At 41.2% G+C, this 22,400-nt stretch overlaps 2 protein-coding genes across 9 annotated transcripts in view; one reads left to right on the plus strand and one right to left on the minus strand.

Annotated features, from left to right (window-relative positions):
• The window catches only part of LOC106570398 (protein SCAI), a 31,622-nt gene extending 17,552 nt beyond the window's left edge, over positions 1-14,070 (plus strand). For 5 of the 8 annotated variants that reach the window (XM_014142692.2, XM_045693289.1, XM_014142723.2 and 2 more), the window contains 15 exons: positions 1,393-1,488; positions 1,648-1,734; positions 2,445-2,543; positions 3,620-3,716; positions 3,949-4,047; positions 6,479-6,631; positions 6,732-6,833; positions 7,003-7,131; positions 7,400-7,478; positions 7,611-7,710; positions 7,914-7,995; positions 8,696-8,768; positions 9,152-9,325; positions 9,408-9,508; positions 9,619-14,070. In XM_014142692.2, the coding sequence (XP_013998167.1) occupies positions 1,393-1,488; positions 1,648-1,734; positions 2,445-2,543; positions 3,620-3,716; positions 3,949-4,047; positions 6,479-6,631; positions 6,732-6,833; positions 7,003-7,131; positions 7,400-7,478; positions 7,611-7,710; positions 7,914-7,995; positions 8,696-8,768; positions 9,152-9,325; positions 9,408-9,508; positions 9,619-9,768 (1,621 nt within the window). In that variant the 3' untranslated portion in view covers positions 9,769-14,070. The remainder of the gene's footprint in view (positions 1-1,392; positions 1,489-1,647; positions 1,735-2,444; positions 2,544-3,619; positions 3,717-3,948; positions 4,048-6,478; positions 6,632-6,731; positions 6,834-7,002; positions 7,132-7,399; positions 7,479-7,610; positions 7,711-7,913; positions 7,996-8,695; positions 8,769-9,151; positions 9,326-9,407; positions 9,509-9,618) is intronic. The other 3 variants (XR_001320659.2, XR_001320660.2, XM_014142680.2) reach the window with 3 other exon arrangements.
• Positions 14,071-15,723: 1,653 nt separating this feature from the next.
• On the minus strand, positions 15,724-18,841 carry arpc5l (actin related protein 2/3 complex subunit 5 like). The gene is made up of 4 exons (NM_001141375.2): positions 18,401-18,841; positions 17,252-17,324; positions 16,648-16,824; positions 15,724-15,929 (listed from the first exon to the last, which is right to left on the minus strand). Exons 1-4 carry the CDS (start codon positions 18,538-18,540, stop codon positions 15,867-15,869), a joined length of 453 nt encoding a protein of 150 aa, NP_001134847.1. The 5' UTR covers positions 18,541-18,841; the 3' UTR covers positions 15,724-15,866.
• Between the last annotated feature and the right edge of the window lie 3,559 nt (positions 18,842-22,400).

The following is a 22,400-nucleotide window of genomic DNA, read 5'->3' on the forward strand; positions in this document are numbered from 1 at the left end:
GCCGCCACAGCCACCATTGCCCGTTCCTCTCCTCAGTCTCCAGACACGTTGTCATGGCAATGCTTCAATGATAACAACAAGGCCCGGAGCTTCAGCGGGAAATTAGAGGCAAAGTGGCCGACTTGCACCCCAGCTGACAGGCAGACCTCATCCGATTCCATCACATCCCCACCCCTCTGACTCACTACTGCACGCAGCATAGCACACACACACACACACACACACACACACACCACTCCTCAGGCACAACGTTGGCTATTAGGAAAGCAAAAAATAGCTCCATGTCCAGAGAATGTCTCTGAGGTAGACCTTCAGAGGGTCTCAACATAGCCTTTCTGCTTTGCTGTTGTGTGAATGAGTTGATTTGACAGCTCAGAGGTGACTTGGATGTAAGTTTTGCATATGTATACTTCGCTATTAAAAAATATGGTTACTAAAATGATCTTCCAAAGACAGCACTACTGTTTCCTCTGTTGATTACCCAGCTCATATTTTAGTTCGACCAAATCCCTCTTTGCTTCCCTTATTTTGTTAGGAATTGTTATTCAGTTGCATCATAATATACTCAGGTGTATCTCTGGGACACTGCATCATAATATACTCAGGTGTAGTTCTGGGACACTGCATCATAATATACTCAGGTGTAGTTCTGGGACACTGCATCATAATATACTCAGGTGTAGCTCTGGGACACTGCATCATAATATACTCAGGTGTAGTTCTGGGACACTGCATCATAATATACTCAGGTGTATCTCTGGGACACTGCATCATAATATACTCAGGTGTAGTTCTGGGACACTGCATCATAATATACTCAGGTGTAGCTCTGGGACACTGCATCATAATATACTCAGGTGTAGTTCTGGGACACTGCATCATAATATACTCAGGTGTAGCTCTGGGACACTGCATCATAATATACTCAGGTGTAGTTCTGGGACACTGCATCATAATATACTCAGGTGTAGTTCTGGGACACTGCATCATAATATACTCAGGTGTAGTTCTGGGACACTGCATCATAATATACTCAGGTGTAGTTCTGGGACACTCAGTGGGTAGTGCCTCTGAGGCAGACAGATTTACACTTAGAAATGATAAAACCATGTGTCATTACGAAGCTGTCGCATAGAATTCCCCCAAATAATACAAATATAATAAAGGTGATATGTGCACACCTGCAAAAAGCTTAAATGTCATACTTGTAGTAGTAAAGGCCGCCCCCAAGGCACTAAGCTCTAATAAAGAGGTGTAATCACATTACAATGTCATCATTTGTTATGTGGTTGAAGGCTGGAAGGTTTCCCTTTCTCCAATCAGGAGAGAGACTGTTCTACTTGGCTGCATTTTCCTTCTTCTCAATCCCCCTCACCCTCTTGTCTCTTGCAGAGATCTTCCTCAGTACGGACACAAGCAGTGGCAGTCCTACTTCGGCCGCACCTTTGACGTCTACACCAAGCTGTGGAAGTTTCAGCAGCAGCACAGGTCAGCTTATCACTGACGGCGCCGTTCTCTCTGACACACATTTTCCCAGATAGATCAACAACGTTTGAGCCTAGTGGATGAGATGGAGAAATCTGTTGGCTTAAACGTTCATTTTAAACGCAGCATTGCTGCTTTTTTTCTGTTCTTGCTTGGGAGCAGGCAGGTCCTGGACAATCGGTATGGTCTGAAGAGATGGCAGATAGGGGAGGTGGCGTCCAAAATAGGCCAGCTGTACTACCACTACTAGTAAGGTTCCTCCAACAGCACGTGCTCACACACACACAGACTGTCACATATCCTTATCATTCATGTCCTGGAACATTTTGTTGGTCTGATCTGTGCTTTAACTTGTGTGAAAACGATTCCTGGTTCAAGCAATTGATGGTACTTGATGGAGAGGTTGGTCCAGTATCTAGGACCTAGGAGTGGGCCCGACTCTAAATCCGTTATTCGGATGTGCACAAAAAGTGAAATTGGGGAAAAAATACTCAGTGTTTCAGAATTAGCTGCCATTTGTAGCTATTTAGTTGACACATGTAGCACTGTTTGTGTGCACCTGTGAATTAAGCAATATAAAAGGGACAATGATTAAAAATGAGGAAAATCTTGTCAACTAAAGTTATTTACTTTTTTGGGTTAAAACTAATATGTTTGGCATAACTGAATTTTGGAAAGACTGACTAAAACAAAATAAAAAACCGGGTGGCAAAATAAATACCTAAGTATCATGTAATCCAATGTGGTGGTGTGAGGTTCATGGATTATTTTTTTAACGATATAAAACCAAGCTGACATGCAGAATTTGTGTTTCCTAAAGCGTTCTCTAAGTGTATTGAGTTTTAAGTTGATCAAATTTGTTTCGTTCTTAATACACTTATTCAGGAACTACCAGGTTACCAGTGTCACACTCAATACAGAGAGTTCTTGGCACACCATTTTCTCTTTTTGTGTTGTAGTCTTCGTACCTCAGAAACAAGTTACCTGAATGAGGCGTTCTCGTTCTACTCAGCCATCCGCCAGCGGTCCTACTACTATCAGGTCAACAAAGAGGATAGGTGAGTTCCAACGCATGGCATTTTATTGATCTTTAAGAAATTTGTTCGAGCACTGTGAACATGCCCGTCTGGCTTCCATTCATTTTTCGTCCCAGGAGGTTAATGCTAGCCAGAGGCTGTTGTAACATAGCAAAACAACTGAACTATGCACTTTAAAAGCGGCCTGGGTCAATTGAATACAGACAAGGTATGGATAAAAACATATACCTTTGTATTTGGAGTGAAGTATCCCTGACTGTCAGACAACTTAACAATAATGCAAAAATACATATGAGTAACGGGTAGTTTATATACTTGCAATTTCTGTGATAAAAAATATATATATTTTAACCCTCAGCCCATTACTTTTTTCGACATGTTCAAGTGCTTTTGAAGTCTGAACAACTCTTCAACCAATGAGATTTTAGCTAGCAAACTAACGTTGCTAATAACTTAGCTAGCTTGCTAATGTTGGCAATATTGTCAAACTAGCTACATGATTAAGGCTGTAAATGGCTTTGTTTCATTACCTTCAAGTTGAAAATGTGAGAAGTCAGTGATGAAACGTGTCAACTCATAGACTCAAATTCTGAGTTTTCCACTTGTTACCCCGACTTGGACTGCCATTCGGCTGTATTAGAGTTGGACAGTTGTTTTTCCGACAGCATTGAATGCACATTTTAGCCACCTAATAATTATCTGTTTGCTGCTGAACCAGGTGAACGTAGTAATGGGTTAGCTGGCTTGCTAACATTTTTTTCGTTTTTCAAATGACATTTTTCAAAACCCAGCTAAACCACTGACGAGCTGTGGAAGGTGGGTGAGTGATTTAGCTAGCAACAAGGAGCAACAATCCACATGGGATAATGATAGAAGTTTATTTTGATGTAATGATATTTGTTGAAGGTGTTTATGGTAGACTGAGACAAATTACATAATCACATTTAACAAAATTGTTGTGAATGTTCAACAGCTACATTTATTTGGTGCTGCTGGAACAAAACACATTAACATTTTACTCTGTGTGTGTTTGTGCTTGCCAGGGATAGATTGTAACACAACGTTGCTTTCTTCCATTGTCTTCCTCCTCCTGTTAGGCCTGAGTTGGTAGTGAAGAAGCTTCGGTATTATGCCCGCTACATAGTCGTCTGTTTACTTCTGAACAAGATGGACCTAGTGAAGGTGCTGGTCAAGGTAAGAAATCTGAGGATAAACAAACGATTACCAGAGGAAGTTCTCAATCTCATTTGTATTTATTTAGGCCTTTTTGTTGTATTTTATTATTGGAGTTTAGTATAACGTGGAGTGCAGAAGTTTCAGCCTGAAAATGTTTAATTTTGTTACTCTTACAAAAATACATATATTTAACTTGCATGCATTAGTGTGCTGTGTATAGTGTGTATAACATTGGTCTACCCTCCTGCAGGAGCTGTCAGAGGAAATCGAGGACTATACACAGCGCTTCAACACAGAAGATCAGTTAGAATGGAATCTTGTCTTACAAGAGGTGGCAGCTTTTGTGGAGGTAAGATCCCAAATAGGTTGTGTGATTGTATTGATATTTAGGTTACGTGTGCCTTTTTAAAATTGATTTAGTTCTGTCCTTGAGCTGTTCTTGTGTATTAATGTTCTTTCATGTTTTGTGTGGACCCCAGGAAGAGTAGCTGCTGCTTTCGCAACAGCTAGTGGGGATCCTAATAAAATACTAAAGAATAACTTGACCGTATATAAAGAAACACTGCAGGAGTGTTTTACTCACTAATGATTGGCAGTTAACCCCCTAGAGTAAATGTGCATTGGCTGCGTCTCAATCCACCTCATCTGTCGATGTTGCACTTCCGCATATGCGGTGAAAGGTGGCTGAGCTAGAGCGGTGTTTGTCAGACCATGAGACATCCCGAAAATCGGTCTACTCACAAAAACGTTGGTAGCGTCCGAACAGTTTGACCTACAAACTTCATGGAAAGATGAGACTAACGAACACGATAGTTCTCCATTTTGCTCCATGACCTCCACAAGTCTCACGTGACTCGTCTGAAGTCGGTACAGCCGATCTGCCAACTTCGGTCTGTAGCGTCCAAACAGTTTGGGCTACACTCTATGACCCCTCTGTGGAAAGGAGAGTCTCTCACGGACACGTATATGTCAGTTGTTTTGCTCTAGGATGCTTACAAGAATAGTCTGAAGATAGCCGGGTACCAGTTTAACAAATGAATGAAAATATACACTACCGTTCAAAAGTTTGGGGTCACTTAGAAATCCTTGTTTTTGAAAAGCACATTTTTTGTCAATTTTTTAAATATCGAATTGATCAGAAATACAGTGTAGACATTGTTGATGTTATAAATGACTATTGTAGCTGGAAATTTAAAAAATAAATAAATGTAATATCTACATAGGTGTACAGAGGCCCATTATCAGCAACCATCACTCCTGTGTCCAATGACACATTGTGTTAGCTAATCCAAGTTTATCATTTTAAAAGGCTAATTGATCATTAGAAAACCCTTTTGCAATTATGTTAGCACAACTGAAAACTGTTGTCCTGATTAAAGTAGCAATAAAACTGGCCTTCTTTAGACTAGTTGAGTATCTGGAGCATCAGCATTTGTGGGTTTGATTACAGGTTTTCTAATGATCAATTAGTCTTTTAAAATGATAAACTTGGATTAGCTAACACAAAGTGCCATTGGAACACAGGAGTGATGGTTGCTGATAATGGGCCTCTGTATGCCCATGTAGATATTCCATAAAAAAATCTGCCATTTCCAGCTACAATAGTCATTTACAACATTAACAATGTCTACACTGTATTTCTGATCAATTTGATGTTATTTTAATTGACAAAAAAATGTCTAAGTGACCCCAAACTTTTTTGAACAGTAGTGTATATGGAGAAACTAGTTCAGTGTCTAAAATAAGTCCCGATCTTTTGTATATCTCTCAGATACAGGACAGACACTTCAGAACAAACTTCCTTTCGATTTTTTGGGGGACTATCTGTTATTCCATGAAGCTGTTATGCGTTGCTATGGGCTAATAGCAGTAAGCTTTAAAAAACAAACCTTTTTACCTTATGGAGTTCTAAAATTTTAAATCGAACAGCTAAATGATCCTTGGTATGACCATATGTTTGCTTAGTAGAACCCCCACGTACTTAGACTCTTAAAGATTTGAAAGGGATACTTCGGGATTTTGGCAATGAAGCCCTTCATCTACTTCCACAGAGTCAGATGAAGAAAAACTTGTGGATAACATTTTTATGTCTACATCCAGTATGAAGGTAGTTAGCCAATGCTAACTCGCTTGTATGTTAGCAGTTTCCCTAGACTTCCAATCATTGCGCTAACACTAGTTAGCAACTTCCTTAGAACTGCATGCAGAGACATAAAAATGGTATCCATGAGTTCATCTGACTCTGGGGAAGTAGAGTAAAAGCTTCATTGCCAAAATGACCCTTTTAATGGACATTTTATATGCAGGGATATTTCATAAAGATTCTCAGAGTAACCTTTTGCAGTCTTGAGAGAAATGATCAGCTTTGAGGATGGGTTTGGCTTATGTCGTTATAAGCAACGTTTTAGATTTTTAGCGATATTGGTATGAACTTACTGTATCCCGTCACGATCTCTTGATGACTTTTACCTTACTGTGCCTACTGCCAATTTCCTACTACGAAAGGGGGAAATGTCATCATAACTTATGAATGAAGGATATATGAACACTTAAAGGAGGCCTCCACAAGTCAGCAAAAATCGGATGGGTTTCCACCAAGCATTACTGAAGTACTGTAATTTAATTAATTCAGGATTATGGGGTTGAAATTATCATTGTATATATTTATGTCAATCTGTGATATTTTGTGTGAAAGATTTTACATACCACAAAAGTGTTACTAGAATGGTGTGCACAATGGAGTTGAAGTGAAGCTATGAATGTTTTTTTTCTGTGAGCAGGCAGACCCAGTGGTGGTGCTGAACGATGAAAATACTGTGGTCTTCACATCCAATCGGCTACAGGAGGGGGGCGTGCCTCAGTTGGAACAGGGAATGGTAGTTGGCCAGCTCACCCTGGCAGATGCACTAATCATTGGAAACTGCAACAACCAGGTATGTGAACCCAGATTCTAGTCTAAAGCGCAGCTCTAAAACAACCTCTTGACCAGTCTGGGGACCCACATTCTAAACTATAATAATTTGTGTTTGTCAGGTAAAATTCAGTGAGCTAACCATCGATATGTTCCGCATACTCCAAGCTTTGGAGCGGGAACCAGTCAACCTGGCTACTACAACTTCTAAACCTGGAACATTGGTGAGGGGGAATACTGGAAACGCATCTTACACTGTGTTGTGGACAACAACATAGACAGAATATTGCAAATGTAAAAGTCTCGAATGTGATATGGGAGAAAGGCAGCACCGGAAACCCTACATGAAACCTGTCCTGTAAACAGCTGCTTACTCCGTTTCTTCCTTCACAGGCCCTTACCCCATGTCTTCCTTCACAGGAACCCAGCGAGAAGCCAGCCAAGAGAGAGAACCCTCACAAGTACCTGCTGTACAAGCCAACGTTCAGCCAGCTCTACACCTTCTTGTCTGCCTCCTTTAAGGTCAGTCTCCAACTGTCTCCCCGATGTGTCGGTCTTCACTTGTAACCTGTGAGAAAGACCCGAGCGCGTGACGGTTAACACAATTTCATGACCGCCACAGCCCTAGTCCTACCCAATGAAACGCTGAACAGAAAGAAATCTACATCCTGTTCTAGAGTACATCCTAATGGAATCCCATCAGAATTGTATAAAATATAAATAAAATGTATATTTTAATACATGAATGATTTTTGGATGGTATTGGCTGATTTTAGGTGTTGTTTTGTAGGAGTTGCCAGCGAACAGTGTGCTGCTCGTCTATCTTTCAGCTACTGGAGTCTTCCCTACCGGACGCTTAGATTATGAGGGTACACCAGCCCCCCCCTTAAATTCTGTAAACACACACACACTCACGAGTTCACACACTGGTCACGTTCTGGCAGCAGGAGCTGAAATCCATCTGATCATTTATTCCAAAAATGTGATTGATTTTCTATCAGGACCATATGACTTTGGAGGAGTTCTCACCAACACAAACCGTGATGTGGTGAACGGGGAGACTGTACAGAAAAGGAACCAAGCCCAAAAAGAGATGCACTGGTAAGGAACAGGCTCTGGCAATCCACTGTCCTCAATATGGTTTTTTGGCAGACATGAGATGCATGTACAGTATTGGCCTTTAAAAAGTTACATAGAACTTCTTGCACAGCCCACTTTATTTATTAACACACTCTACAATATTCGGCCAAATTGTTTGTAACGTGTGTGTACATGCAATTACTGTTGACTCCTGTATGCCTTAGCCTTCACCCTGGGGACTTGTTCCCTTTCACCCGGAAGCCTCTTTTTGTCATTGTGGACTCTTCCAACAGCACAGCCTATAAGGTTGGTGAGAATTACATTAATCACAATTACACCTTTTTTGGGTTAAGAGAAGGATAATGATAACTTTGAGGTGCTTTTCATACATTGCTAAAACACTGAACTTAAATTGATTGATGGTAGTTCCCTGGATTTTCATCATTATTTTACTGAACAACAATATAAACGCAACATGCAACAATTTCAACGTTTTTACTGAGTTACAGTTCATGATCCCGAGTGGCGCAGCGGTCTAAGGCACTGCATCTCAGTGCTAGAGGCGTCACTACAGACCTGGTTTGATTCCAGGCTGTATCACAACTGGCCGTGATTCGGAGTCCCATAGGGTGGCGCACAATTGGCCCAGCGTCGTCCGGGTTAGGGCTTGGTCGGGGTAGGCCGTCATTGTAAATAAGAATTTGTTCTTAACTGACTTAATTAATAATGAAATAAAAATATAAGGAAATAAGTCAATTGAAATAAAATCATTAGGCCCTAATCTATGGATTTCACGTGACTGGGCAGGGGTGCAGCCATGGGTAGGCCTTGGAGCCAGGCCCAGCCAATCCCCACAAAAGTGCTTTATTGCAGACAGAAATACTCCTCACTACCCCCCCCCTTAATTTTAAGATGCATTTAAGGAAAAGTGGACTATTCCTTTTGGGAATTCAGTCTGGCGTGAACCTTACTAACGCTAATATTAATGCCTTGTATCTCCATGTAGAATTTCACCAATCTCTTTGGTCAGCCGCTGGTGTGCCTGCTATCTCCCACAGTCTATCCAAAGAGCATGCAAGGTTAGTTTGTCACTATTATTATAGCTTTTTACGCCTCTGTACTCCTCTTAATTAGCGTGTTACAGGCAACCGTCAATTACTTTCAATGTTGAAGTCGGCAATTACACTATGCCATACTCTTAACTATTCTAGAAAATAGCTCTTAGAGCTTGTCAGTTAATTCTCAAATGTGTTGGCCTATTGATACCAGCCATTGTACTCGTTTAGGCCTATATATGTGGCAGATTATTTTCCATTGGATTCTGCAATTATTTTAATTCATTTTATTGATTGGTTTAGAAATGTGTGGGCATAATAAGCCACGAGAGATGAGACATTGTTTTTGTGGGTGTTCTGAGAAACTTCTATGAATGTCTCTCAACCTGGTCTCCTTCTTCTCTCAGACCAGTCTCAGCGCGGCAGCCTCTTCACACTCTTCCTGTACTGCCCCCTTCTGGCATTCCTGTCAGTGTGTGGCCTGAGCAGCCTGCGCCAAGGATTGTGGGAGAAGGCCGAGGAGTTTCTACACAAGGTGTACCGTGACATCGGCCAGATGATTACACGCTCACAAGCTATAGGTATGTTTTGTGTTTTTTGGCTTTTTTATTTTATTTTAAGTGCAAATATCACAACCATAATGATGGAATTTCTCCTTCACAGACCAAGCCTTTCTACAGTTCTACGGTGATGAGTTCCTCCGATTGTTACTGATCCGCTTTGTGTTTTGCTCGGCTACACTGAGACTCCACAAGCTCTTCCGGGTAAATCAGTTTTATTGTGCCCTTGGTATTTAGTTACATCTCCCATAGTTATTCATGGTAATTAGGGGGACAAATGTGATGTCCCTTCTCTCTCTGTCTGCCTTTTGCAGGAGTCCAGGAGCTTCCCGGAATCGTACCCTCAGCTACCAAAACAGGACACGGTGGAGAGCAGCCTCCTGCAGAAGCACGTTCTGGAGCTGGCCGCCATGTTGGATGTGCGGAGCCTCTTTTGGGACGGAACGCTGGACGTGAACTACTGACCTTCAGCTGCCCAGCTAGTCACCACAATTATACAAACACAGACCAACCACAGACACGCAGACCACCGCTATACACATTCGCACAAGGGAGAGTCCTCATCTTTCAGAGGTAATTAAGTTACTGGTTGAACACACTGAAATAGTGTCCATTTCTTTTTAACCCAAGACCCCCTTATTTCCCCTACCTTATCTACTTTACCCTATCGGCTATACTTATTTTGAATACATTCATACAGCTACTTGTGGAAGTCAACTATGTACAATGCAAACATGAACAAGTTACCTAGCTACTTATATCCACATGAGATGAGCATGTACTTCCGTGTTGTTACAAAAAAAAAAGCACTGAAATGAACACATGGTGCAGCTATTTTAGTCTGAGGGTGGCAGGAGGACACATGAAGCTATCGAGGGCTTTTACACTTAAAAAGACAGAAAATAAATTAACATAGTTTTACGACAGCACTGCCTGCAATGGGTTCTAGATGGATGCTTCCAGCTATCTGAACTGCAAATGAACTTCAATGCAAGCTGTAGGGAAGTCTCCTCTTCTGTGCATGGGTAGATGTGTTGGCCAAGTTTACTGGATGTAGGGTTTAGAGTGAGACTAACCTCCATATTTGTTTACCCAACTAGATCTGCTGGTTTTAACACATGTAATTGTTTAGTTTTTTTGTTTAGTTTCAGTAGTCTGTTCTGTAAAACTGAGGCCTGGATGGGTAAAGTAACAGAGTGCCTATGCAGACCCTCATGAACAGTTTAGCCCTGTTCAGAAACAACCACTTTCCCCTACCCTCTAGGTACCAGCTCCGACCCGTTTAGGCACCAGCCCCTACCCTCTAGGCCTACCCTCTAGGCACCAGCCCCTACCCTCTAGGCACCAGCCCCTACCCTCTAGGCACCAGCCCCGACCCTCTAGGAACCAGCCCCGACCCTCTAGGCCTACCCTCTAGGCACCAGCCCCTACCCTCTAGGCACCAGCCCCTACCCTCTAGGCACCAGCCCCGACCCTCTAGGCACCAGCCCCGACCCTCTAGGCACCAGCCCCGACCCTCTAGGCACCAGCCCCGACCCTCTAGGAACCAGCTCCGACCCGTTTAGGTACCAGCCCCTACCCTCTAGGCACCAGCTCCGACCCGTTTAGGTACCAGCCCCTACCCTCTAGGCACCAGCTCCGACCCGTTTAGGTACCAGCCCCTACCCTCTAGGCACCAGCTCCGACCCGTTTAGGTACCAGCTCCTAATATCTAAATACTAACATACGGTGTCAGCGGCTCTGAATGATCTGCAAACATATCCGCTCATTTAGTGCAGTGACTGAGCAAGCGGGAGGTCGCTAATCTATTTTCACTTGTCTATTACTCCTTGTATCAGAGCAAGTTTTCGGACTGGGTTTACCGCGGGTATATGTTTAAGCACCCCGCAGGTACACAGCTGCCCAGCCCCTCACTGGCCAATCAAAATAGATAAATAGACACATCTCTCCCAATCTTCTGCTTTTTCAAAGAAATCACTTGAGGAACCAGGGTAACACTCCTTCTGGAGTGGATCTTTTAAAAGATTTAGCTTTGACCTTGATTGGCAGCATATCATTGCAGCATATCTTTTGAGACATTGTAGGGATTGAAAAGGCCACTCTCTCTATGCTGTAGCCTATATGTTTTGGGGGTTGCATCCCATGGCAATTATAGTCTTACGTATACTCTCCTTAACCGGCTTTCTCCTGACCAGTTCTTTCAGACCAGTGGGGATTAAGGAAATGAGGTAAAGGGGGGGAGATTCTGAGATTCACCCCTCCTGATTCAAAAACTATTGGTTTCTGGAAAATGTAGGACTTTTAGAGGCCCTGTGTCATTCATTATAACTAAGCCCCCATAATGGCATTCCTCTGTCTTAGGCATGATGGTTTACTGGAGCGAGTTCATGCTGCTGTTTCTCTTTCTTTGCATGTCTTATCAGTATTCTTGTCCATAGAGTTTACTCTGTCGAGTTCATGTTAGTCTGTTTGCAGGTCAGTTCCAGCGTTAGCCGTCTAGCGAGAGCCCTGTATGGCAGCAAGCGTCATCTAATTTCCTTATATTGATGGGGGCTTGAAGCAATGGAACCGGGTAGTGCTGAAACTGACTCCTGGCAACCAGTTTTAAGTACATGTGTGTGGTGATGGAACAAAAATAGCCAAATCATTTTGTTTTTTGTATTTACGGAGAGAGAAAAAAATGAATTTCAAAAGTAAGAAATCACAATTTTAAATGTATATTTATGTTTAATTGAAAATAACAGTATGTGATACAGAGAGATGTTTGGTCTTTAGTACGTATGTCGAATTGTTAATTGTAGAAGCTGTGAAAAATATATGCAGTTGGCACAGCAATTTTAATGAATGAACTGCACATTGTTCCCCCCAATCAGTTGTTTTGGTCAAATTCAACCAGCATACATTCCAAGGACATGGAGAGAGTCGGGGAAACTGACATGGTTCTCCCCATTGAAACAAACAAAAGTGGACCATTTCAACATGGGAAATACTACTCCCCATGGCAATTATAATAATTATTTGTTTATTTGTTGACAATGATAATATGATTAATAATGATGATAAAAACAATAGTAGCCTTGCACTTTACTGTATTGAATTATGACCTAATCTTATTTGTCGTGCTGTCGGTAAAAAGGCATGTCAGAGACCGTCCAATCCATTATTCCCTATGCCACCCCACGATCATTGTAATACACATTTAGATATTTGATGTTTTTGTCAATGACAATGGACAAGAACACTGTCCATATTTTTTGTAAAAACCTTAATTGTTGTGATATATGATGTTATCTGTGTTATTTCATTAGAGCATGCATGTCTGTCCATATTTGGGATGGCAGCACAGAGCATGATCATCCACATCACACAAGACTAGCATCCTAGCTCACTGGGAAGCACAAGCTAGTGCAACGAGCTACACGACCATAGCTCATCTTCTCTTCACTTAAGGGACCCACTTTCATAGAAATGTATATCTACAAAGCCTCTGTGGACTGTTTCATTCAAACTGCCTTTTGGTTTTATCCTGTTTTTTTTCTTCAAGCACATCATGGACTGTGGCGTCACAGTCCAATTTTTAATTGCCACCATTTTTATGGACCACTCCAATTTCCATAAGAGTTATCACTGCCAAAACAAGTTGACTGATGAGCTTTCAGGGGAAGGCCATGAAGAATTACTGTCCAGTTGAGCATATCACCCATGTTTTCTTGGACTATCCTTGATTCATGAATTTACAAACATGACGAAGTCCTCAAGGGAAGAGGAAAAGACAGAGCACCCATACTTAAATATACCTGATTCAAAAAGGTTGCGAGTTGACGCATTGTGACCGTGTCATATCATACACTGTGAATTGTATGCAGTAAAACCATTTCGGGACATGTTTTCCTGCTTTGTCTTTGGGCCTTTGTTTACAGCCCGTTGTAATCTCGTGGTGACTTTACTCTCCTCCATGTAGTGTGTTATTGTGCATTGTAGTTAGGAGCAAGAGGGGAACATAAAGCACTCATATTCTTATAGAAAAGTGTCAAAGCTTCCTGTGCAAACTGAAGTGAAGCCGCCCCTTTACCGTGTATCCCCATCCCAAAATAGGTCTTACTAGTGAGGATAGTACAGTATATGATATTTATGCATAATGACAAAGCCCTAGACACCATTTATTTATGTTATAATACCGGTAAACTTGTAAATCGTGACAGGATGTGACTGTCCTCTTTCAGCTGTTGGCATGTAGTTGAAGCCCCTAATAGGGTGAAATGTTGAGAAACAAAGGAATGTCCATTCTATAAATTACGTATCTATTATTTGAAAGTCATGTCAATTCTGTGCAATACATTTCTATCTGCAATGCTTTGAACGTTTCGCACCATTTGGATAAGCCCTAGATGAGTAACACAATGATATGGAACAAAAATATATTTAAGTATGAACATAAATCAATTTCTTGGGCCTAAATCTAAAATGTTACTTTGAGAGTAAGGGTGTTCTTTCAACCGGTTCCTACTGTTGTGGGAGGGAACGATTTCAAAGTGATATTGGTCGGAATACTCTTTCTTTATAAGTTAAGGGTTTCTAGAGATGCTAGTTAAACATTATTTGGCATTCTTTGTTTATATCCTTTAAACGGTTCTGTCCCATTTGTTGCCAATTATATTTGATGTTATTGTTAAGTATGAAGGAAAAATAAGTTGACTAAAATACCAAACATGCAAGCTTTTTTGAATGCTTTAAAGAAAATTAAAAGTTTGACTGTTTTGTTTTAATTTGTGAGATGTTTTCATTATTGAATAATCTGACATTGTTTAAAATGTATTTTATATAGGTGATTGCTTTGACTCCTCAAAAGAAAAGAAATGACCTGTTACAAAAGCATCACTCAAACATTTATTTCACACACACAATCAACAATACAGTAGGCATAGGCAAGATATCAAGAGAGATGCCTTTGGACTGAAGACATTAACAATGTTGCGGAAAATGCCCCTGAATGAATTTAGACACACCACTTCAATTTTAACTGATTTGCAATGTGTTCCAGGGATATTTTTGTAACCAAAACCAATGTCCCTCACTTAGCATGCTATGAATTGTGCCCATTTCTTCTTGCTATCAAAAGGAAAAAATAAGTATTTACTGTGTTACAATGGTCCCTTTTTTGATGGTCTTCAGTTGTTGCTGAAAGCATAATTAAGTAGTCTGATTTATCGACGGAGTTTATGGACATATGTTGTAGACATCAGTGATGGTTGTATAAAGATAATTTACCTGTTATGTCTATTACAATTAGACACCTAGCTTGTGGGGGCATTGGTTCATTCTCTGGGTGGCTGTAAGGTGTACTTCTTTAAAACCCTGTATGAAGAGATGTCACTTGGAGCTTAACATTTCTGGTTATGCAGCTATGAAGGTTTTGATTTAGGGTTTCATTCAATCCATATCGCGGAAGTTGAGTGTGATTTAAAGGCAATGTTCCTGCGTCAGCGGAGAATACATTCATGGTAAACGCTGCATGAAAATTACTGCCGCCAACACTGCTTTACCATTTTTTTTTATAAATTCAACCATCAACCTTGCCTCCTGATAGGTCCAGCCTTTTTAAATTGATAGTTCACAAATGCACTTATACCCTAGCCCCTCCCTACTTGTTTCCACTTTACCTTCCGCTAGACCAAAATCGGAATCCTCACAGCTCTCCAAGTGCATATGACAGGATTACTGAAGACTCCTTTGTGCTTGCATAGCTAATCCTATTAAAATGTGCTAAAAACGAAAAATAATATACTATTTGGACGAGGTGTTTCTCTGGAACTATTTTGTAGATTCACACGTACCATTGTGTTCAATCTGAACAGTAATACAGGTTCCACAGCCAAATTCACCACCAACCTGTAGACTAGAGGGCAAATGACAAGGACACTTGTTCCCAGTTAAGATGATCCATGAGTTTTATTGCAGCAGGCACTTTACAATGAAATCCCCCACCCACCAATTAATTGAATTCAAAGAATCTCAATCTCTTTATATTAAATGTACTTTTGTCTGTACAAAACTGACAATGAGAAAAACGTAAATCTAAATATTCAACACTGATGTGAGCCAAAGGACATACTCGCAAGCTCACACAACACACACACACACACACACTGGTATAAAGGTACCGTTGGTACCAAGTAACAGTTGATGCACAGCCTTTTACCTGCCATGTTCATGTCATTAGGGTAACTCTTTTCCTTCCCCCACCCTCAAAGAAACATGCTGATACTTATGAATAGTAATAGAACAGAAATGCAATGGATTAAGAATGACAAACTCGTGATTAGGTAAAAATTATAATCCTATACATGAACATGTATCAATTTCCTTAGTTACAGCTAAATATTTTCTAACAGAAAATAATGTTCCCTTTTTTTTTTTTTGTCTTTACTTATGTAGTGTAAGGGTTTTTATTCTCGGGAAGAAATGTATTGTGGTAATAAGCTACTTTCCCTTATACAGAAGGCAGTCACTCCTCTTGTCAGTGGTCATGCAGGAGATGCTCCATGTGATAAAGCACGTCCCCTCAAACTGTCTTTCGGGCGGTCAGAACTCTTACGATTGACCCTAAGCCCCCAACTGCGAAAGCCTGAGTGAAGAAAACAAGGGGAAGAGAAATGAACAAATATCATACACACGTGATAAATTAGGTCAGGGATGGGCAACTTTGATGGGGGTGGGTGCCACATCTGAATTCACGAGGGGCCACAGTTGCTCGCGGGTCTGCATAACCACGTGCATACCCCCCCCACCACATTGTGAAACTTTTTAGCAGCCCCCCTCTACGTGCAATTCTACACGTAGAGAAAATGTTGCAGTTTTAAAGCCAGTTTGTCATGGGGCGGAGAGACAATTTAGCAATTTTATAACAAGTTTCATGCAATTCAAATGTTGTAATGGGGCGAAGGGGAAAATGTGCTATTTAATAGCAAATTTTCTGCAATTCTACACATTTTGCTATACGGTGGAGGGAAATGTTTGCCGTTTTTAATATATCTGAGTGAGACTGAGTAACAAAATCAATGGGGACTCCCCGGGCCAGTAATTCAACCAAGATGGCTAGCCGCTAGACCAATCCAAAGACGTTTTGCTGATTGAGTGACTGAAAAACTGCTGATGCACAACCAAACTTCAAAATAACACCTTGAGTATTATACTATTCCAACAGTTGCCCCCCTTCCTAAAAAAAAAAAAAGTTATAATAAAATTCAAGTTCAGAGGGCCTTCAAAGAGGGTGCCACCAATTGCCCATCCCTGTATTAGGTGGCTTACAGTTTAAAGATCACAAGTTCAGAGAGCTTTCACACCTTTTCGTGCCACTGTAGGAGAATGGCACTGCTATTGTCAGAGGGCTTCTCGAAGCCTCTATATATGTACTTCATAAGCAGGTCCACCCCGCTTCTGTCTAGCGACTTGACAGCTGGCTCGATATCGCTGGACTTGAATGACGTCAACACTCTCAGCACTATTGCCAGAGCCCTTTCCTGAAAGACAGAGCAAGACAGTGAGAGAAAGGGAGAGAGCATGTTAATGGAAGTTATTTACAACTGCAGATTCCCATGAGAGAGAAGCAACATTTTTTGGATGCTTGCTAAGCCTCTCCTGCCATGTTATGGATGCCATATTGCTTGCTTAGTGAGTACCACTTCCACCCGATTCGGCTCATGCCTGGCTTGAACTCTGGACCGCCCTACTTGACAACATTCCAATGGTTTGAGCCACAAGGAAAAGTACCAACAAGGAAAAGTACCGCAACATTTCAAGCTAGCTGTGGAGTGAGCTTACGGTATGTCCTTAACTCTGTAATACTAGTATTCTAGACCAATGCCAATATTGACAAAAGGAGCTTCCCACAAAGTTACATGATGCAAAAGTACAATTTCAGATTTGATGCACATCTTGGCCCATTACCTTTATTGCTGGATTCTTAGTGTTGACAGGAGGGTTCCGGAGAGCAATGTGAAAAGCTGTCATCATGTCGCCTGTGCACTACAGTCGGTTAAGGAATTTAATACTTCCTATTGCCATATCCTAAATAGGTTTAAGGGGCAGGAACACAATGCATCTCCACAAGCAAATCTTTTTCCACCAACAAACAGACTGATATCAGGGAGGGTTTTGATGGCAGCATCCAATGTGAGATCTCTTTCCTGAGGGCACACAGTGTGTGGTGAAATCTGTTTTTAAAATTGTATAAACTGCCTTAATTTTGCTGTACCCCTGGAAGAATAGCTGCTGTCTTGGCAGCTAATGGGGATCCATAATAAAATACAAATACCTTAGGCTGCATTTACACAGCCAGCTCAATTCTTATATTTTTCCTGGAATTGGTCTTATATCAGATCTTTTTCAGAGCTGATCTGATTGGTCAAAAGATCAGAGTTGGGCTGCCTTTGTAAAACGCAGGCATAGAGGTGTCCGATCACACACAGCCAGGTCCATCTCACCTGACCAACCATATTCCCTTCAAATGGAGCAGGATGACGCAGAGAGATGGATAGCTATACCCCCAGACAAGGTGGTGGGGGGAGGGGATATATATTTAAGCAAATCCTGACTTGTATGTGTCTCACTCGAAATAAGGCCCTTATTAAGGGGGCCATTTGACCCTACTGACACTGATACTCCTGCCTCACCCAAATCAAATGGCTCAGTGATTCCCCCATCGATACTGGAACAACTGCTTGTACTTTGAATGCTAGTTATAGCTGTTTAGACGTAACTACCTAGCTAACAAAGAGTTAGGACATCCAAGAGTCTCGGGTTTAGATAGTTCTGGAGGGCGCCCTGGTCTGGACCAGAGTTAAGGACGGTTCAGCCAGGGATATCCTCCATTGGCTAGTTAGCCAACAACCTAAAACGACATATTTACACAACATCAACTAAGCTAACTTGCAAGATACATTTGTCAGTACGAACACAATCAGCTCGAACACAAAATCAGCTATGTTGAACATTTGGGTTTTTGAATGAAAAACAAAATCGCCGAGGCTATCTGATAGCAAAATGTGCTAGCTGGCTAGTTAACACGGGGGGCATGCGCATGAACGTAAAGGATATTGCCTGATGAGGTTGTCTATCTCCGCGCCGTCGGGTCCTTGATTGTCGACAGCCTCATCGTGATCATCCACGAATTTGTTCTCATCAAATTCATCTATGTCGAGTTTCCTGAATCGCGACGAAAGAGTGTTTTTCGCCATCGGAGCCACTTCGCTGGAGGAAACAGTAGCTAGCAAGCCAGCGAGCTAGTCCTCCACGGCGCTGTTGAGTTGATGCAAGAGTAGTACAGTGTACTTGCCCTGTCGGTGCTCTTGCTAGCAACCACAATCTACGCAGATGTGACAATCTAACGGTGTTTTGATTGTAATTTATCTACCAGTGTTACACAATCATTCCTTTTCAACCAAATATCTAGCTAACTAGTTTGACACGCGATAGTGTTGTTGTCAGAATCATTTTCACCTACGTGAAGCCAGCAGCATAAACTGTCATTTCCGGGTCAAATATTTGAAAAATCCTTCACAATAAGTGTACTGCCATGAAACCAATTCAAATTTTATTTGTCACATACACACGGTTAGCAGATGTTATTGCGAGTGTAGCGAAATGCTTGTGCTTCTGGTTCAGACCATGCAGTAATATCTAACAAGTAATCTAACAATATCACAACAACCTAACAATTTCACAACAACCTAGACAATTATTGGAAATAAAATATAAATGCCAAAAAAAGCAGTACGGTTTACAGTACATCACTGTCATTATATATTATTCTAGTTATCAAACTCAATACATTTATTTTTTTCAGTCCATTGGCCTATATTATTATTATATTCCTCTCATAGAGAATGATAGAGGCCTCTAGTGGCCCAAAGGCTGTGTTAGCATGGGCAGCACCATTGAGGGCTTCCACCATTTTAATGTAGTCACAGCTGGGTGGGACTAAAGGCATTCGAAGGCTTCCCAGTCAAAACAATTTGGGAGAGTTTGTGCATATACTATGATGACATTTTGTGACGTTTTTGTTAGTTTAGGACTTCGGTGAGACTATTTTGAGGAAGTGTATACTGACTACGGCTGCTCAAAATGGACAAACAGTACTATTGCCGCTTTTTCTTATTTTTCAAGCGACGCTCTTTTAAGGCAGTATACGAGCACACTCGTTCGGTTCGGCTAGCCGAGTTTGGCTAGGCGCCAGTTGATGCTGACACCTTTACAACTTAATTGTCTGATCCCTTCTGGTGACCATGTTAGAGTCATGTCCAACGGGGTCATCAGGAGGGATCAACCAATCGTGAAGAAGAAAATGTACCACTTCAAAATGGAGATTGTCTCAACGGCGCTGCCAATCCTGTCACAGACGCTACAGTATAGTAGCACAGATACAAAGATGAGTCCTCTATTTATCTCTATGATTCCTGTAGTTCAATGGATGCTTTTGTCTGGTTGGCTGTGAAGTTGAGGGATGGGGCTGTTGGGAAAATGTAGCATAAATTACCACTCTCAAATTCATATATTGCATTTTGAGATCAACTACATTAGTCTGACTGTGCAGAATCAATGATCTACAGATCATCTTGCAATCCAAATTGATTCTCTTAAATGCACTGATAGACAGAAATATAGATCTATGGATGCAAGGACCCAGACCAACAGTCAAAAGAAAGGTGACAACCAAAACATGAAAAGTGGAGTAAAACAACCGTAGCCTATCATTTTTGTTATTACTAGGGTAAGACAGGACTGAAAATGTTTAGTTAAATTCTTCAAGAACCAATATTAGAGGAGCCACATGTAACCTCATGTTTGAGGGGATACATCTGAGCAAGATGCTGTGTAGATTCACTAATGTTCACATAAAGAGTTGAGGTGCTAAAATAATTTCTTTATAAACTGGGGGATTCGAGCACTGAATGCTGACTGGCTGAAAGCCATGGTATATCAGACAGTTTACTGTGACAAAAAGTACTATTTACTGTTCTAATTACATTGGTAACCAGTTTTGTCACCAAAGCCCCATATACTACCCACCACTGCGACCTGTACGCTCTCGTTGGCTGGCCTTCGCTTCATAATCGTCGCCAAACACATTGGCTCCAGGTCATCTACAAGACCCTGCTAGGTAAAGTCCCCCCTTATCTCCGCTCACTGGTCACCATAGCAGCACCCACCTGTAACACGCGCTCCAGCAGGTATATCTCTCTGGTCACCCCTAAAGCCAACTCCTCCTTTGGTCGTCTCTCCTTCCAGTTCTCTGCTGCCAATGACTGGAACGAACTACAAAAATCTCTGAAACTGGAAACACTTATCTCCCTCACTAGCTTTAAGCACCAGCTGTCAGAGCAGCTCACAGATCACTGCACCTGTACATAGCCCATCTATAATTTAGCCCAAACTACTACCTCTTCCCCTACTGTATTTATTTATTTTATTTATTTTGCTCCTTTGCACCATATTATTTATATTTTATCTCTGAACTTTCTTCAAACTACAAATCTACCATTCCAGTGTTTTTCTTGCTATACTTTATTTACTTTGCCACCATGGCATTTTTTTGCCTTTACCTCCCTTATCTCACCTCATTTGCTCACATTGTATATAATCTTTTTTTTCTTTTATATTTTTTTTTCTACTGCATCATTGATTGTATGTTGTTTTACTCCATGTGTAACTCTGTGTTGTTGTATGTTGTCGAACTGCTTTGCTTTATCTTGGCCAGGTCGCAATTGTAAATGAGAACTTGTTCTCAACTTGCCTACCTGGTTAAATAAAGGTGAAATAAGTAAAATAAAAAATAAAATTATATAATAAGGCACTTCGGGGGTTTGTGGTATATGGCCAATATACCACGGCTAAGGGCTGTATCCAGGCACTCTGCTTTGCGTCGTGCATAAGAACAGCCCTTAGCCGTGGTATATCACCGGCTGGTGACTCTAATGAACTTATCCTCTGCAGCAGAGGTAACTCTGGGTTTTCCTTTCCTGTAGCGTTCCTCATGAGAGCCAGTTTCATCATAGCGCTTGATGGTTTTTGCGACTGCACTTAAAGAAGTTAAAGAAGTTAAAGAAGTTCTTAAAATGTTCAGGATTGACAGACCTTCATGTCTTAAAGTAATGATGGACTGTCATTTCTCTTTGCTTATTTGAGCTGTTCTTGCCATAATATGGACTTGGTCTTTTACCAAATAGGGTTATCTTCTGTATACCACCCCTACCTTGTCACAACACAACTGATTGGCTCAAACACATTAAGAAGGAAAGAAATTCCACAAATGAACTTTCAACAAGGCACACCTATTAATTGAAATGCATTCCAGGTGACTACCTCATGAAGCTGATTGAGAGAATGCCAAGAGTGTGCAAAACTGTCATCAAGGCAAAGGGTGGCTACTTTGAAGAATCTAAAATATATTTTGATTTGTTTTACACTTTTTTGGTTACTACATGATTCCATATGTGTTATTTCATAGTTTTGATGTCTTCACTATTATTCTGCAATGTAGAAAATAGTAAAAATAAAGAAAAACCTTGAATGAGTAGGTGTGTCCAAACTTTTGACTGGTATTGCATATATATACATGTATGTGATCCCACTCTCTGAGGAGCTACCTGGATAATTTACATTTCAAGTCATTTAGCAGACGCTCTTATCCAGAGTGATTTACAGTAGTGAGTCCATTCATTTTCATATATTTCTTTCATACTGAACCCCCATGGCAATCAAACCCACAACCCTGGCATTGCAGGCGCCATGCTCTACCAACTGAGCCACACTGTCTCGTGTCATCCCACGCTCTGATGATTCAGAGCCTAAGCAGGGTATTTAAGTTTTCAAATGATATATTCCCACTCCTTCAGTAATTTGAAAACTTAAACACACCTGCAATCAGTGTGACTCAGTTGGTAGAGCATGGCGCTTGCAACGCCAGGGTTGTGGGTTCGATTGCCACGGGGCCTCAGTATGAAAGAAATGTATGGACTCACTACTGTAAATACCACTGGATAATTGACTTGCTAAATAACTTGAAATGTAAGTAATCAAGGTAGCTCCTCAGATGTGA

This window comes from Salmo salar, chromosome ssa01 (assembly GCF_905237065.1).
Source record: "Salmo salar chromosome ssa01, Ssal_v3.1, whole genome shotgun sequence".
Taxonomy (NCBI): domain Eukaryota; kingdom Metazoa; phylum Chordata; class Actinopteri; order Salmoniformes; family Salmonidae; genus Salmo; species Salmo salar.

What these genes read in the sequence shown, in the direction of transcription:
- arpc5l (NM_001141375.2), bottom strand. Translation starts at nt 18,540, where the DNA reads ATGGCGAAAAACACTCTTTCGTCGCGATTCAGGAAACTCGACATAGAT. An exon ending in ATAGACAACCTCATCAGGCA is followed by an intron (nt 17,325 to 18,400) that starts ATATCCTTTACG and finishes ACTGTAGTGCAC; the next exon opens with AGGCGACATGATGACAGCTT. An exon ending in CTAAGAATCCAGCAATAAAG is followed by an intron (nt 16,825 to 17,251) that starts GTAATGGGCCAA and finishes TCTGTCTTTCAG; the next exon opens with GAAAGGGCTCTGGCAATAGT.